Consider the following 18,958-nt stretch of genomic DNA (forward strand, 5'->3'; position numbering starts at 1 on the left):
CATTTCTCATAACCTACTCTCCTCATGGTTCCTGTGTGTTATCCTAGATTTCTATAGTTATCCCCCAAAAATCTCATGGAAATGATTTTACAGCAGTTTTGGGGCTCTTAATTACAATACCACTATAGCAGTGGAGCTTGGTCAGATCACATGTGACTGCAGCATCCGGTATCAAGTTACAGAGGTTTCCACTACAGTAATGTTGATCCCTCCCTAAGGAATAAACTTACACTGAAGGTCTGCCCCGGCATAAACCTACAGTAAACTTGTTTAACACGAGGGAGGTTCTCCTCAATGGGTTTATCAGAAGTTTAGGAGCTTAACTTTAGCCCTGTCAATCATTCCAGTGGAGGATATGTTGTACTGTACTTTGCTCTCCACTGCTGCAGGCTACAGACCTTCTGTTTTTTTTTTGTTGTTGTTTTTTTTAGATGTTGGTGTATAGATTTTAATACTGTAATTTCAAACACTATGTCACTTAAATGAAATTGAAACATATGCAACCTGCGTGTGAATGTTTAAACATTTAAGCCACTTTTATCCCTTTTCTCTAAGGTCAAATGGCATAACATACAACTTTAGACTGAAAAGTAACATCAGCAAACCAGACCATGGATTCTAGTATTGCAGATACATGTATCTACAGGATGTGTATCTCCAGCTGTGTCCTTTTTAGGAAAGTGATACATGAGGGTATTCAGGGCCGGAAACAGGTGTTATTGCAAATGATTTGTGGACTGGAAGGGTGAACACCCGATAGTTTGCAACTGTGGGCATGTTGATTGGTAAACGTTTGCTGAAACTATATCGACCCTACAATGAAAGTGAGATGTTCGGTTTTACATCCACAGAAGCTTGTGGATCCATCTGGAAAGAGGGGGGCTTAAATACTTGAATGGAATGCATGAATGGAAGGACTAATGCACTTTTACCGATCTATGCGGTTGTTGGTTGTATAGTATTTGCCCATTTGTTGTTCCAAGCGCACGCCTTCCAAGCAGCCCCAGCAGTGTTTGAATGGGGCCAGTCGTTCTGGGTTACAGCGATGCCACTGATGAATGAGCCAGTCAGGCGGTGGGAGGGGCTGAATGTGGCTGATAATTGTTTAGGCAACAAGGAAGGAATGTGATTGACGACCTACTAGGGCTGTTTGTTTTAGCACGATATGGAAAATGCCTGTATCGCAATAATCGAGGTTCTGTTATAACGTTTTAACGTTTTACAAATGCAGCATCTCACTGTCTCTTCTGTCAGGCCAATGTCGAATCATGTCCCAATTGTGTGACAACACGTGCATAGAGGTCATCCACCAATCACAACCCTAGACAGCCTTTCACAAATTGTAACCGCGGCGGTAAGAGTTCCACCGACGTGGAAACGTAATCCCTTATGATAAGAAAAGTTTGAGGTGGAAGGAGAAGGGATGCATTGACCTATTACATGGCGAAGGATATGGTTCCAATCTTACTTCTTAAAGACTCTCTGGCATCGTGGAAGATGAGCGAAGACCGACAGGTGTGCATGACAACTGACAGCAGGAGCAACATGATAAAAACATTGCGCTTGAGCAACTGATTGTTGTATTCCCAAAAATGATTATTTAAATTACATATTCAAACAGCTAGTGGTCAAACATTCTTAAACAATAGAATAGACGTGTGGGTGTGTGTGTTATTAATTTGTTTTGCACAAATAGGCCTTGAGGCCGTGTGTGTGTGTGTGTGTGTGTGTGTGTGTGTGTGTGTGTGTGTGTGTGTGTGTGTGTGTGTATTTTTTTATTTTAATAAAGAAAATTCAGTTAAGAATTATCTTGCCCTCTTTTTATTTGTTTTTAGAAATACAAGAAATTTAGATCTCTTAGACACCTCAGATATGTATTTTTTTTTATATTACTTTTAGGCCATATCGCCCAGCCCAATTATTATTATTTTTTAACCTTTTATTTAACTAGGCAAGTCAGTTAAGAACAAACTTGCAACCTTTCGGTTACTAGCCCAATGCTCTAACCACTAGGCTACCCTGCTGCCCCTATAACCTACAGTATACAATGACAGGGAGAGAAAACACTAGCCTAAATGCGTAGATATACCCAAATGTTAGGATGTAAATAACACTTCTTATTTTAATGCAAAAGGGGTAAAATGTTCGATATACAAAATGTCTATTAAATTACGTTGACAGTTTTGCCCCCCACAGCCCCTGTCCCCTAATGCACCCACGACCATCAAATGAACAAAAGAGAAAGACAAAGGAAAATGGACAGCAAAAATCATGAAAGCAAAGCCAACTGAGTATGTTTGAGTGCATGTATGGCACTATTTACGTGTGTGTATGTGTGTGCATTTGAATGAGAGTGTGTGTGTATAAACACCTGCAATGCATCAGCCCCAGGCTAACAGGCATTCGCTGTAACAATAATGCGTGTCATTCAAACCTTTTGTTTTATTTTGACTTTCTTTTTTTACTTTTTGCTTCATTGTTGGCCAATAAATATGCTATAGAGCCGAGACCTTCCTTGGGGATAAGGAAGAAATGCATTCAACCGTCAAGCCTTATCAGTTCTTCCAGGATTTTAAACTGAGTGTTGTTCTTGGACATGAACTTGCAGTTGGTGAATGTAGAGTTATAGTTTTTTTACTCAAACGTTATGCAGAAAGTCAAGAAGACTGATGGAATAATGGAAAAACAACCAGCGCTGATGTCATGGAAACATTTAAATTAGATTTTAAAATATTTTATTTGTGAAATGCCATTTGCAATCAGAGCTTATAACAATAGCCCTAGGCCACGCTTGGCTTTCTCCTCTTGGCAGAATGGCGAATCCTGGCATCAACAGTAGCTTCACTGTATTTAGGCTACACTATCAGCTGCACATGCACATTTGCATGTCCTATTGCTCATGCAAAACCCTGCACTGGTTTTCAAGTACTCACTCATGTGTACTGTTTATCAGTTTGGTAGAGATACATCAAGCTCCTGTAATTTGGCTGCCAAATGTCCTTCTAATTCTGGGTCACTAGAAACATGAACACATTTGTAAACAATCATGTTGAAGCCTAGCTTAATTAGGAATATGGTTCTGAACAAGGTAGATTAAAAAGTCGGACGACATTCTGAGGTGATACTGTATTGTGTTATCTGTGCCAAATGAATCTGCCAGTCAGTGTTCAGAAAGTCTATCGCTTTAGTCTGTGTATTCTAGCAATGCACTGCTTTTTTTTAATCTATTTGAATTTGAGCAATTGAGAAAATGGCCTTATTCAATGTTGTACTACAGCCGTACTATATAGCACCACTGATACACTGGCACTTATTTACAATGGTCTCCTGTACTTTGTTACACAGTGGGGAGAGTGGAGCAGGGAAGACCGAGAGCACCAAGCTGCTGCTCAGACAGATCATGGAGCTGTGCAGAGCCAACTCACAGCTGGAGCAACAGATACTACAGGTAAGACTCTACCATGCGCATACCTACATCAATGCTAACATATTGCAGGAAAGAGATCTGTCATTCTCATACTATGAGCAACAGAAATTGCCGGGAAGACATAGGTCTGTTATTATACCAATAACAATGCTGACTTACAGTGAGGGGAAAAAAGTATTTGATCCCCTGCGGATTTTGTACGTTTGCCCTCTGACAAAGAAATGATCAGTCTATAATTTTAATGGTAGGTTTATTTGAACAGTGAGAGACAGAATAACAACAAAAAAATCCAGAAAAACGCATGTCAAAAATGTTTTAAATTGATTTGCATAGTATTGAGGGAAATAAGTATTTGACCCCCTCTCAATCAGAAAGATTTCTGGCTCCCAGGTTTCTTTTATACATGTAACGAGCTGAGATTAGGAGCACACTCTTAAAGGGAGTGCTCCTAATCTCAGTTTGTTACATGTATAAAAGACACCTGTCCACAGAAGCAATCAATCAATCAGATTCCAAACTCTCCACCATGGCCAAGACCAAAGAGCTCTCCAAGGATGTCAGGGACAAGATTGTAGACCTACACAAGGCTGGAATGGGCTACAAGACCATCGCCAAGCAGCTTGGTGAGAAGGTGACAACAGTTGGTGCGATTATTCGCAAATGGAAGAAACACAAAAGAACTGTCAATCTCCCTTGGCCTGGGGCTCCATGCAAGATCTCACCTCGTGGAGTTGCAATGATCATGAGAACGGTGAGGAATCAGCCCAGAACTACACGGGAGGATCTTGTCAATGATATTAAGGCAGCTGGGACCATAGTCACCAAGAAAACAATTGGTAACACACTACACCGTGAAGGACTGAAATCCTGCAGCGCCCGCAAGGTCCCCCTGCTCAAGAAAGCACATATACATGCCCATCTGAAGTTTGCCAAAGAACATCTGAATGATTCAGAGGACAACTGGGTGAAAGTGTTGTGGTCAGATGAGACCAAAATGGAGCTCTTTGGCATCAACTCAACTTGTCGTGTTTGGAGGAGGAGGAACGCTGACTATGAACCCAAGAACACCATCCCCACCATCAAACATAGAGGTGGAAACATTATGCTTTGGGGGTGTTTTTCTGCTAAGGGGACAGGACAACTTCACCGCATCAAAGGGACGATGGACAGGGCCATGTACCGTCAAATCTTGGGTGAAAACCTCCTTCCCTCAGCCAGGGCATTGAAAATGGGTCGTGGATGGGTATTCCAGCATGACAATGACCCAAAACACACGGCCAAGGCAACAAAGGAGTGGCTCAAGAAGAAGCACATTAAGGTCCTGGAGTGGCCAAGCCAGTCTCCAGACCTTAATCCCATAGAAAATCTGTGGAGGGAACTGAAGGTTCGAGTTGTGGGGGAAGTGAGAACTTAACCTCTTCTAAGAGTGAAATATGTTGAAAGGCTGACAGGAAATCCTGTGTCATTTATTCCTACCTCGGGATGCAATCCCCTCATTGTGGTCACAGCCAGGACATTGGTTTCATTACAATCATGTGTTTTGCATTATTGTTTAAAAACAAGTACAGTGAGGTGGAAAAGTTTTTGAACCCATGCTGATTTTGTACAATTCTTATGGTAGGTTTATTTGAACAGTGAGAGGCAGAATAACAACAAAAAAATCCAGAAAAACGCATGCAAATTTTTTTATAAATTGATTAGCTTTTTAATGAGGGAAATAAGTATTTGATCCCCTCTCAATCAGAAAGATTTCTGGCTCCCAGGTGTCTTTTTATGCTGAGATTAGGAGCACACTCTTAAAGGGAGTGCTCCTAATCTCAGTTTGTTACCTGTATAAAAGACACCTGTCCACAGAAGCAATCAATCAGATTCCAAACTCTCCACCATGGCCAAGACCAAAGAGCTCTCCAAGGATGTCAGGGACAAGATTGTAGACCTGAGATGTGTGCAAACCTGGTGGCCAACTACAAGAAACGTCTGACCTCTGTGATTACCAACAAGGGTTTTGCCACCAAGTACTAAGTCATGTTTTGCAGAGGGGTCAAATACTTATTTCCCTCATTAAAATGCAAATAATTTTATAACATTTTTGACATGCGTTTTTCTGGATTTTTTGTTGTTGTTGTTCTGTCTCACTGTTCAAATAAACCTACCCTTAAAATTATAGACTGATCATTTCTTTGTCATTGGGCAAATGTATAAAATCAGCAGGGGATCAAATACTTTTTTCCCTCACTGTATATCAGACAAATGACAGTAATAAGAAATTGGGTTGGCTGCTGCAGGTATGAGACATACTGCAGCTAGACCAGTTTCGACACGTCCCTTCTACCGCACCTCAGGCTTGCCCTCATACCTCAATTTAAATCAATATGGACATGGAATTTGCATGATATGAACAGAATGGGACACTCCTCTTATTGCCAATGCCTCAGACATAGTTTGAATAGGAGTTGGATGTTGTTGATCCAAGGCTACTTTGCCAACTTATTTTCAGAGTATGTAGCACTGATGGACTGATGAAGGACGTGTGGTCACACCTTGATGACATCATCTTGAGAGTTGAGAGTGGGGGTATCCATGGCATTTTCCAATTATGTTCCTATTTTACAAGCCCAAAAATTGAGAACCTTTCATAATGTTGCTAAAGACTCAACAAACTTACCTGAGACTCCCTGTCTCTGCCAGTCTGTCCCTGCATATCTGTCCCCAACTCTGCTGTCTGTGTGCCATCTGTTGCCTGCTCTGCCTAATGACATCATTGTGAAACATTCCCATTAGAATTTCATTTCTTTCTTATGAACATTTTATCAACTAGTCTTTGAGATATTAGGCTACTAGGGTTCTTACTTTGCGTTTTGGTGTACTGAAAAATACTCTGATGTCCGTCTTTTATTTTTCTGCCATTTTTCTACCTGGCTGGCTGGCTGGCTACACACACACACAGGTTATTTACAGTAGGAGATGGGCTTCTATCATCTTATCTTTTATCATTCTATTTGGGCTTCGATCTAAAAGGTAGCTAGCAAATGTGAAACGGATTAAAATGACAAGTTGACAGCTGTATGAGTTCACCATTTACACAACATTTGCTGCAACCTTTTGTAATTTTAATAGTTTGTTTCATATTGGCTGGCTTCCAACAATAGCTGAATTTGCAAAGCTAGCGAGCACCAATTCCTTTTCAGTGGTGTTTGCTATAATCTTTGCTACCCGGGTTAAATAAAGGTGAAATAAAATAAATAAATAAAAGTTCCCTTGCGACAATTTAGCTTTTGTAACGAGACCATTAAATATATTTAAGACAATGGTAGAAGAGAGTGTAGTTCTGTTCAGTTTGGACTTCAGTTTATCGCTAACCTTATCACAGGGACTTTGAAGCACTAATTTACATCATCTGCATGCTGATCTTGGAATAAATTGACGATGGCAAAGATTCCATCTTTGACGAGGCCACATAAATGGAATAGGTACTAGCTAGCTTAATAGTTCATATTTGCACGCTAGCTCTGCATATTCAGCTAGTGTGTGTGCGCGCGATTGACTGGATTAACCTCACGTCAGTTACGTTCATTGAGTGCCTTTCAGACAGTAGATACGACCCCTCTGTTACCTTGCCAACTAAGGAACTGGCAGTGGATCAAACCATTTGTGAGGCAAAGGGAGGGGGGTCGCAATCTTTTGAAACTTAAAAACGCGCTATTAAGTGTCTATAATCAGCACAATTGCTTTCATTGCATATTATTAATATTATTTAAATTACATAGTTATGTTTCAGTGATATATTGGGGGGGACAAATCATATTTTCCCCAGGATGGGGGGGTCGTCCGTCCCCCCGTGTGTCCCCCGGGATTTCCGCCCCTGTTGTCACGGTAAATACAGGGCTTGTGACCTGCTCGTAACACTCATTCCGCATTCAAAACAACTGGGAACTCTGAAAAATACAAGGTCAAATCATGACGTCAGTGATCTTCAGGTCAGAAAGTCGGTGCTCTAGAAAGAGGCCCAAGTTCCCGAGTTGGATAACCGTTCAAATCTATTTTTTCCAGTCGGAGCTCGTTTTTTTCCCCCAGAGTTCCCAGTTGTTTTGAACGCACTGAAGTCGGAAGTCGAAGATTTCCAAGTTCCCATTTGTTTTGAACGCGACATCATTCCAAGGTCTGTGTGTCAGCCATTTTACTGAGTCACTCCGTGGAAAAAGGGATGTTTAAGGTCATACTTTGTTCTTTTACGGTCCCACCTTCAGGTTGACGTGTTTTCTTTTATGGGAGAGAAACAATGAAATGTCACGATTGCATCAAAGAAAGGGTTTGGCTTTTCTTAAAATAGCCTTGATTGTTGTATTCCCATAGGCCTGCCCACTGCTTGTTCAAAGGATGTAGCAGTGATAAAGAGTTGTGTTCTAGAAGGTATAATAACGTCGAACAGGTTAGGTTACCTAAGTCCCAGCATTCACCATTCTGTACCAACATCAGAGCACACCATGCACTATGCAGAGACCCACACTTTGGAAATTAACCAATTGGCGTAGACCTCATTTCATTGCACACCACTCATAGACCGCAGTCTCAGGTTACCTACTATTTACCATGGGGCCAACTGAAACTGCTGAGTCTTGTCTAAGTCAAATGGCAAAACATTACCCAGTTACACAAAAGCATGTCTTTCTAGTTAGATGTGTAGCTGATGAGACTGCACAGTGGAGTATACCGGTTTGAACTCGCCCGACATGGAATCCCAGTCCAGAAATGCTACACATTGGATTGGCTACATGCAGTTTGACATCGTAGGATATTTTATTTGGTTTGTTTATAAAAATGAAGTCTGAAGTAAATTAGGAATTATAGAGATACCTAGATAAGACTGGACTGTCTTGTGTGTTTTGTCTGGCCTGTATTAGCTCAAGGTTCATTCCAATGCTACAAAAACAAATTCTGGATTCTACTACCATTTTATGCCTATACAGTGCATTTGTAAAGTATTCAGACTCCTTCACTTTTTCTACATTATTACGTTACAGCCTTATTCTAAAATGTATTAAATTGTTTTGTCCCCTCATCAATCTACGCACAACACCCCATACTGGCCCCATACCACCCCATTCTGGCCCCATACAGGTCCCCCCTTCCACACGGAACCCCACTAACCCACAGACGGAAACGCACGAGGCGGCTAAAAACAGACCTCCCATCTTCCACCAGCTTGCTACCTATGGCCCGGCTAGCTGTCTGAATCTCACTGGACCCTCTGATCACTCGGCTAAGCATGCCTCTCCTTAATGTCAATATGCCTTGTCCATTGCTGTTCTGGTTAGTGTTTATTGGCTTATTTCACTGTAGAGCCTCTAGCCCTGCTCATTATACCTTATCCAACCTCTCAGTTCCTCCACCCACACATGCTATGACATCTTCTGGTTTCAATGATGTCTCTAGAGACAATATCTCTCTCATAATCACTAAATGCCTAGGTTTACCTCCTCTGTACTCACATCCCACCATACCTTTGTCTGTACATTATACCTTGAAGCTATTTTATCGCCCCCAGATACCTGCTCCTTTTTCTCTCTATTCTGGACGTCACAGACGACCAATTCTTATAGCTTTTAGCCGTACCCTCATACTCATTCTTCTCTGCTCCTCTGGGGATGTAGAGGTGAATCCAGGCCCTGCAGTGCCTGGCTCCACACCTACTCCCCAGGCGCTCTCTTTTGATGACTTCTGTAACCGTAATAGCCTTGGTTTCATGCATGTTAACATTAGAAGCCTCCTCCCTAAGTTTGTTTTATTCACTGCTTTAGCACACTCTGCCAACCCGGATGTCCTAGCTGTGTCTGAATCTTGGCTTAGGAAGTCCACCAAAAACTGTGAAATCATCATCCCTAACTACAACGTTTTCAGACAAGATAGAACGACCAAAGGGGGCGGTGTTGCAATCTACTGCAGAGATAGCCTGCAGAGTTCTGTCCTGCTATCCAGGTCTGTACCCAAACAATTTGAACTTCTACTTCTAAAAATCCATCTCTCCAAAAACAAGTCTCTCACCGTTGCCGCCTGCTATAGACCCCCCTCGGCCCCTAGCTGTGCTCTGGACACCATATGTGAACTGATTGCCCCCCATCTATCTTCAGAGCTCGTGCTACTAGGCGACCTAAACTGGGACATGCTTAACACCCCAGCCATTCTACAATCCAAGCTTGATGCCCTCAATCTCACACAAATTATTAATGAACCCACCAGGTACAACCCCAAAGCCGCAAACTCTGGCACCCTCATAGATATCATCCTAACCAATGTGCCCTCTAATTACACCTCTGCTGTTTTCAACCAAGATCTCAGCGATCACTGCCTCATTGCCTGCACCCTTAATGGGTCAGCGGTCAAACGACCTCCACTCATCACTGTCAAACGCTCCCTGAAACATTTCAACGAGCAAGCCTTTCTAATCGACCTGGCCCTGGTATCCTGGAAGGATATTGACCTCATCCCGTCAGTAGAGGATGCCTGGTTATATTTTAAAAATGCCTTCCTCTCCATCTTAAATAAGCATGCCCCTTTCAAGAAATTTAGAACCAGGAACAGATATAGCCCTTGGTTCTCCCCAGACCTGACTGCCCTTAACCAACACAAAAATATCCTGTGGTGTTCTGCATTAGCATCGAACTGCCCCCGCGATATGCAACTTTTTCGGGAAGTTAGAAACCAATACACACAGGCAGTTAGAAACGCCAAGGCTAGCTTTTTCAAACAAAAATTTGCTTTGTGCAACTCCAACTCTAAAAAGTTCTGGGACATTGTAAAGTCCATGGAGAATAAGAACACCTCCTCCCAACTGCCCACTGCACTGAAGATAGGAAACTCTGTCACCACCGATAAGCCCACTATAATTGAGAATTTCAATAAGCATTTTTCTACGGCTGGCCATGCTTTCCACCTAACTACCCCTACTGCATTCAACAGCACTGCACCCCCCACAGCTACTCGCCCAAACCTCCCCCATTTCTCCTTCTCCCAAATCCATTCAGCTGATGTTCTGAAAGAGCTGCAAAATCTGGACCCCTACAAATCAGCTGGGCTTGACAATCTGGACCCTTTCTTTCTAAAATTATCTGCCGAAATTATTGCAACCCCTATTACTAGCCTGTTCAACCTCTCTTTCGTGTCGTCTGAGATTCCCTTAGATTGGAAAGCAGCTGCTGTCATCCCCCTCTTCAAAGGAGGTGACACTCTTGACCCAAATTGCTACAGACCTATATCCATCCTACCCTGCCTTTCTAAGGTCTTCGAAAGCCAAGTCAACAAACAGATTACCGACTATTTCGAATCCCACCGCACCCTCTCCGCTATGCAATCTGGTTTCAGAGCTGGTCATGGGTGCACCTCAGCCACGCTCAAGGTCCTAAACAACATCGTAACCGCCACCGATAAGAAACAATACTGTGCTGCCGTATTCATTGACCTGGCCAAAGCTTTTGACTCTGTTAATCACCACATCCTCATCGGCAGACTTAGTAGCCTTGGTTTCTCAAACGATTGCGTCGCCTGGTTCACCAACTACTTCTCTGACAGAGTTCAGTGTGTCAAATCGGAGGGCCTACTGTCTGGACCTCTGGCAGTCTCTATGGGGGTACCACAGGGTTCAATTCTTGGGCCAACTCTTTTCTCTGTATACATAAATGATGTCGCTCTTGCTGCTGGTGAATCTCTGATCCACCTCTACGCAGACGACACCATTCTGTATACTTCTGGCCCTTCTTTGGACACTGTGTTAACAACCCTCCAGACAAGCTTCAATGCCATTCAACTCTCCTTCCGTGGCCTCCAACTGCTCCTAAACACAAGTAAAACTAAATGCATGCTCTTCAACCGATCGCTGCCTGCACCTGCCCGCCCATCCAGCATAACTTCTCTGGACGGTTCTAACTTAGAATTTGTGGACAACTACAAATACCTAGGTGTCTGGTTAGACTGTAAACTTTCCTTCCAGACTCACATCAATCATCTCCAATCCAAAGTGAAATCTAGAATTGGCTTCCTATTTCGCAACAAAGCATCCTTCACTCATGCTGCCAAACATACCCTCGTAAAACTGACCATCCTACCAATCCTCGACTTCGGCGATGTCATTTACAAAATAGCCTCCAATACCCTACTCAACAAGCTGGATGCAGTCTATCACAGTGCCATCCGTTTTGTCACCAAAGCCCCATATACAACCCACCACTGCGATCTGTATGCTCTCGTTGGCTGGCCTTCACTTCATAATCGTCGCCAAACACATTGGCTCCAGGTCATCTACAAGACCCTGCTAGGTAAAGTCCCCCCTTATCTCCGCTCACTGGTCACCATAGCAGCACCCACCTGTAGCACGCGCTCCAGCAGGTATATCTCTCTGGTCACCCCTAAAGCCAACTCCTCCTTTGGTCGTCTCTCCTTCCAGTTCTCTGCTGCCAACGACTGGAACGAACTACAAAAATCTCTGAAATTGGAAACACTTATCTCCCTCACTAGCTTTAAGCACCAGCTGTCAGAGCAGCTCACAGATCACTGCACCTGTACATAGCCCATCTATAATTTAGCCCAAACTACTACCTCTTCCCCTACTGTATTTATTTATTTTATTTATTTTGCTCATTTGCACCATATTATTCATATTACATATTACATATTATTTATATTTGAACTTTGAACTTTCTTCAAACTACAAATCTACCATTCCAGTGTTTTTCTTGCTATACTTTATTTACTTTGCCACCATGGCATTTTTTTGCTTTTACCTCCCTTATCTCACATCATTTGCTCACATTGTATATAGTCTTATTTTTATTATTTTTTCTACTGTATTATTGACTGTATGTTGTTTACTCCATGTGTAACCCTGTGTTGTTGTATGTTGTCGAACTGCTTTGCTTTATCTTGGCCAGGTCGCAATTGTAAATGAGAACTTGTTCTCAACTTGCCTACCTGGTTAAATAAAGGTGAAATAAATAAAATACTGACAAATCAAAAACAGGTTTTTAGAAGTATCACACTTACATAAGTATTCAGACCCTTTACTCAGTGCTTTGTTGAAGGACCTTTTGGCAGCGATTACAGCCTCAAGTCTTCTTGGGTTTGACGCTACAAGCTTGGCACACCTGTATTTAGGGAGTTTCTCCCATTCTTCTCTGCAGATCCTCTCAAGCTCTGGCAGGTTGAATGGGGAGCGTTGCTGCACAGCTATTTTCAGGCCTCTCCACAGATATTCGATCAGGTTCAAGTCCAGGCTCTGGCTGGGCCACTCAAGGACATTCAGAGACTTGTCCCGAAGCCACTCCTGTGTGCGCTTTGGCTGTGTGCTTAGGGTCGTTATCCTGTTGGAAGGTGAACCTTCGCCCCAGTCTGAGGTCCTGAGTGCTCTGGAGCAGGTTTTCATCGAGGATCTCTCTGTACTTTGCTCCGTTCGTCTTTCCCTCGATCCTGACTAGTCTCCCAGTCCAAGCCGCTGAAACATCCCCACAGCATGATGCTGCCACCCATGCTTCACGGTAGGATGGTGCCACGTTTCCACCAGAAGTGATGCTTGGCATTCAGGCCAAAGAGTTCAATCTTCATTTCATCAGACCAGAGAATCTTGTTTCTTATGGTCGGAGAGTCCTTTAGGTTCCTTTCGGCGAACTCCAGGTGAGATGTCGTGCCTTTTTACTGAGGGGTGGCTTCCATCTGGCCACTCTACCATAAAGGCCTGATTGGTGGAGGGCTGAAGAGATGGTTGTCCTTCTGGAAGGTTCTCCCATCTCCACAGAGGAACTCTGGAGCTCTGTCAGTGACCATCGGGGTTCTTGGGCACCTCCCTGACCAAGTCCCTTCTCCCCCGATTGCTCAGTTTGTTGGGCAGCCAGCTCTAGGAAGAGTCTTGATGGTTCCAAACCTCTTCCATTTACGAATGATGGAGGCCACTGTTCTTGGGCACCTTCAGTGCTGCAGAAATGTTTTGGTACCCTTCCCCAGATCTGTGCCCTGACATAATCCTGTATGGCAGGGCTATGGAGCATTTACTTCAACCTCATGGCTCTGACATGCACTGTCAACTGTGGGACCTTTACAGTGGGGGGAAAAAGTATTTGATCCCCTGCTGATTTTGTACATTTGCCCACTTACAAAGAAATTATTAGTCTATAATTTTAATAGTAGGTTTATTTGAACAGTGAGAGACAGAATAACAACAAAAAAATCCAGAAAAATGCATGTCAAAAATGTTATAAAATGATTTGCATTTTAATGAGGGAAATGAGTATTTGACCCCTCTGCAAAACATGACTTAGTACTTGGTGGCAAAACCCTTGTTGGCAATCACAGAGGTCAGACGTTTCTTCTAGTTGGCCACCAGGTTGGCACACATCTCAGGAGGGATTTTTTTTCCCACTCCTCTTTGCAGATCTTCTCCAAGTCATTAAGGTTTCGAGGCTGACGTTTGGCAACTTGAACCTTCAGCTCCCTCCACAGATTTTCTATGGGATTAAGGTCTGGAGACTGGCTAGGCCACTCCAGGACCTTAATGTGCTTCTTCTTGAGCCACTCCTTTGTTATCTTGGCCGTGTGTTTTGGGTCATTGTCATGCTGGAATACCCATCCACGACCCGTTTTCAATGCCCTGGCTGAGGGAAGGAGGTTCTCACCCAAGAGTTGACGGTACATGGCCCCGTCCATCGTCCCTTTGATGCGGTGATGTTGTCCTGTCCCCTTAGCAGAAAAACACCCCCAAAGCATAATGTTTCCACCTCCATGTTTGATGGTGGAGATGGTGTTCTTGGGGTCATAGGCAGCATTCCTCCTCCTCCAAACACGGCGAGTTGAGTTGATGCCAAAGAGCTCCATCAAATACTCCCCCCCCCCCCCACTGTATATAGACAGCTTTGTGCGTCTTTCCAAATCATGTCCAATCAATTGAATTGACCACAGGTGGACTCCAATGAAATTGTAGTAACATCTCAAGGATGATCAATTTCTAGTCTCATAGCAAAGGATCTGAATACTTACGTAAATAAGGTATTTCTTTTTTTTTTATGTGCAAAAATGTCTAAAAACCTGTTTTCGCTTTGTCATTGTAGGGTAATGTGTGTAGATTGAGGACGGGGGGGCCCACATTCTGAGATAAGACTGAGGGGGAAGAAAATCCTATCATTGGAATGTGGTACAAAAGAAGGCAACGGTGTGCTTTAGGACCATGCGGCCGCCTCCGAGCGGTCGGGTAGGCCGTTTTGGAGTGTGCATCCGACTGGATAAAAAAAAAAAGTAGAATCCCACTTCTGAAACCAAAGTTGTGCCCCTGTTCAGCATTGTTGACCACTTGAGGGGAAGGGGGCAGGAGAGATAGAGACCATCTTCTGTTGTATTAACTATGCTGTGTGTAACCCCTCATTCATAGTAGTGTTCAGTGATAGTTGAAAATGATATAGCATCAATCAAGTGATGCTATGATAGCTTTATCTAATGGCTACATATACAGTATTATGGTGTGGGATTGTCATCCATCATGACCAAAGGTTATCTGCTTTGATATTGGAGAAGTATGCTCTAATGCACATCCCTTTGAAATGTCATTGGACTCATGTTGAGGATGGTCCTTTTGAAATAAGATGGTGGTATAATGCTGTGCTTTTTCTTAGTGTACTACAGTACAGTCCACTGTGTTGCATTGGTTACCAAACTTGTTCTCATTGTGACCGAATTAAAAGCTTTAGAATTTTCTTGTGACCCACCAAATACACACAACCACGTTTTTGGATTTCTGCCACAACCCAAGAGACACTTCCTTCCTACCATTTTGGAATCCCAAACTGAATATCATAACACCATGGATGTTTTACTTTTCTAACCCTTTTTACTTCCTCTTGGCTCCCCCACTGTGATGATTACTATGGTAAACACACAGACTTGACCGACGTCTCTCTCCGGCCCCTGTTTTCTCACGCCTGTCTCATGGTACGAGAAGTTCTCTGTGCGATACGGGATGAGACTGTATCTAGGAAGTGTGGGGAAATTCCTCCAGACTTTCTGGGGAATTGCATCACTGGGACTTGGTGGGAGTGATTGGCTGGCTCCTTGGCTGTGAGCTAGGGTTCAGAGAGAGCTGTATTTGACAACACTTTATATTACACTGATGTTATTTCGGGGTACATGTGGATGTGGTTGGAGTAGATATGGATTTGATTAACTTGTATGGCTTAGGTCAGTATTCTGTAATGTACTGTACATTCGCTGGTTATTCTCTAACACAAAAGTGTTACAGCTGCATGTTCTCTTCACTCAGGGTGATGATTAAGTATTCTAGACCTTTTTGGAACAGTGGAAAATGCAGTTCAACTGACCACTACTAAAAAACAGAGTAAGAATGGAAATCTGGGTTTCCAGATATACTGTAGCCACATGTTCAAAGTCACTACGTTTTCTATGCCACGTAACCGTGTGCATTTGCTTGTGTGTCTGCAGAGCAGGGATAATTGGGAGACCCAAAGGGGGAGTACAGAGTTCCAGCAGTCAATAAAACATATTTTCCAGAGTTTCACATCTTCCATTTCCCCCTGCTGTTCTGCTGTGGTCTTCTGATGAGTTTGAGACAATCTTAGTTTCACTGAGTCCAAGTAAACATTCATAATGCAAACTCTTTTCATAAATCACTGTTCACACCATACAATTATGTTTCATTCATTGTACTTAGTGCTCCCTGGAACAAGTACATTGTATTGACGATCTCACTTGACTATTCCTAATATGGTACAGCTTCTACCCTCTCTGACAGTCGTCAACAGTTGGCCTGGTAATTGACGGGATGGGGGAAGTGAGAACTTAACCTCTTCTAAGAGTGAAATATGTTGAAAGGCTGACAGGAAATCCTGTGTCATTTATTCCTACCTCGGCATGCAATCCCCTCATTGTGGTCACAGCCAGGACATTGGTTTCATTACAATCATGTGTTTTGCATTATTGTTTAAAAACAAGTACAGTGAGGGGGAAAAGTTTTTGAACCCCTGCTGATTTTGTACAATTCTTATGGTAGGTTTATTTGAACAGTGAGAGGCAGAATAACAACAAAAAAATCCAGAAAAACGCATGCACATTTTTTTATAAATTGATTAGCATTTTAATGAGGGAAATAAGTATTTGACCCCCTCTCAATCAGAAAGATTTCTGGCTCCCAGGTGTCTTTTTATGCTGAGATTAGGAGCACACTCTTAAAGGGAGTGCTCCTAATCTCAGTTTGTTACCTGTATAAAAGACACCTGTCCACAGAAGCAATCAATCAGATTCCAAACTCTCCACCATGGCCAAGACCAAAGAGCTCTCCAAGGATGTCAGGGACAAGATTGTAGACCTGAGATGTGTGCAAACCTGGTGGCCAACTACAAGAAACGTCTGACCTCTGTGATTGCCAAAAAGGGTTTTGCCACCAAGTGCTAAGTCATGTTTTGCAGAGGGGTCAAATACTTATTTCCCTCATTAAAATGCAAATCATTTTATAACATTTTTGACATGCGTTTTTCTGGATTTTTTTGTTGTTATTCTGTCTCTCACTGTTCAAATAAACCTACCATTAAAATTATAGACTGATCATTTCTTTGTCATTGGGCAAATGTACAAAATCAGCAGGTGATCAAATACTTTTTTCCCTCACTGTATATTGCTCTTGCTGCATTCTTTTATATGTTTGCTAATGTTCATTTGTTAACTTTTGCACACAGGTTGATAAGTCATCAGCACCACATTTTTGATGGCCTGCTAGAGTTCAACACACTGACATGACTTGTAATCTAGTTATATCGAGTTGAAGGAGATGTTACAAAGTGTTTTACAGCTACAATGTGCCATCCGTTTACCCTGAATAACTGCATTGTCTTCCTCGTCCAACTTTCACTTCCTTTATTCTCCTGAGGTGTCTATATATCATTAATTTACAAATGAATCCAATAACATTTTGACTTTGGTATTAATTTCCCCTGAGGAAAACTCTTGACCTTGCTGCTCTACTATTGTGATATCTTGGTTTCAAAGTACCACATCCTTAACTGTCATGGTCTTTACTAGTCAGGAAACAAGTGAAAGGTTTCACTGGTCATGAATTCTGTATTGTATTGCATCCAGAGAACAATGCTATCATTCTTCCCTTGTTTATCAGATGATACAACCCTTAGTGTGTTTTGATGCTTAGGCCAGCTGGCACGAGAGGCTATGATCAAATCACGTTTTATTGGTCACATACACATGGTTAGCAGATGTTAATGCAAGTGTAGTGATGCTTGTGCTTCTAGTTCCGACAGTGCAGTAAAATCTAACAAGTAATCTAACAATTTCCCAACAACTACCTAATACACTCAAATCTAGAGAGGTGAATGAGAATATGTGTAACAGTATAGCTTCCGTCCCTCTCCTCGCCCCTACCTGGGCTCGAACCAGGGACCCTCTGCACACATCAACAACTGCCTCCCACGAAGCATCGTTACCCATCGCTCCACAAAAACCGCGGCCCTTGCAGAGCAAGGGGAACAGCTACTTCAAGGTCTCAGAGCGAGTGACGTCACCGATTTTGAAACGCTATTAGCGCGCTCCACTGCTAACTAGCTAGCCATTTCACATCGGTTACATATATATATACAGTTGAAGTTGGATGTTTACATGCACTTAGGATGGAGTCATTAAAACTCATTTTTCAACCACTCCACAAATTTCTTGTTAACAAACTATAGTTTGGCAAGTCAGTTAAGACATCAACTTTGTGCATGACACAAGTAATTTTTCCAACAATTGTTTACAGACAGATTATTTCACTTATAATTCACTGTATCACAATTCCAGTGGGTCAGAAGTTTACATACACTAAGTTGACTGTGCCTTTTAAACAGCTTGGAAAATTCCAAGCTGTTTAAAGTCATGGTTTTAGAAGCTTCTGATAGGCTAATTGACATCATTTTCATTCAATTGGAGGTGTGCCTGTGGATGGATTTCAAAGCCTACCTTCAAACTCAGTGCCTCTTTACTTGACATCACAGGAAAATCTAAAGAAATCAGCCAAGACCTCAGAAATAAAATTGTAGACCTCCACAAGTCTGGTTCATCCTTGGGAGCAATTTCCAAACGCCTGAAGGTACCACGTTCATCTGTACAAACAATAGTACGCAAGTATAAACACCATGGGACCACACAGCCGTCATACCAATCAGGAAGGAGACGCGTTCTTTCTCCTAGAGATGAACGTCCTTTGGTGCGAAAAGTGCAAATCAATCCCAGAACAACAGCATAGGACCATGTGAAGATGCTGGAGGAAACAGGTACAAAAATATCTATAGCCACAGTATAACGAGTCCTATATCGACATAACCTGAAAGGCCGCTCAGCAAGGAAGAAGCCACTGCTCCAAAATCGCCATAAAAAAGCCAGAGTACGGTTTGCAACTGCACATGGGGACATCGTACATTTTGGAGAAATGTCCTCTGGTCTGATGAAACAAAAATAGAACTGTTTGACCATAATGACCATCGTTATGTTTGGAGGGAAAAG

The 18,958-nt window shown here is 42.6% G+C and overlaps 1 protein-coding gene across 1 annotated transcript in view; it reads left to right on the plus strand.

Annotated features, from left to right (window-relative positions):
* LOC115204123 (myosin-IIIb) overlaps positions 1–18,958 on the plus strand; it is a 51,262-nt gene that overhangs the window by 7,548 nt on the left and 24,756 nt on the right. Inside the window, exon 4 of the mRNA XM_029769452.1 lies at positions 3,346–3,448. Coding sequence (XP_029625312.1) covers positions 3,346–3,448 — 103 coding nt within the window. The remainder of the gene's footprint in view (positions 1–3,345; positions 3,449–18,958) is intronic.

The sequence above is a fragment of the Salmo trutta genome, chromosome 12 (genome assembly GCF_901001165.1).
Source record: "Salmo trutta chromosome 12, fSalTru1.1, whole genome shotgun sequence".
NCBI lineage: Eukaryota > Metazoa > Chordata > Actinopteri > Salmoniformes > Salmonidae > Salmo > Salmo trutta.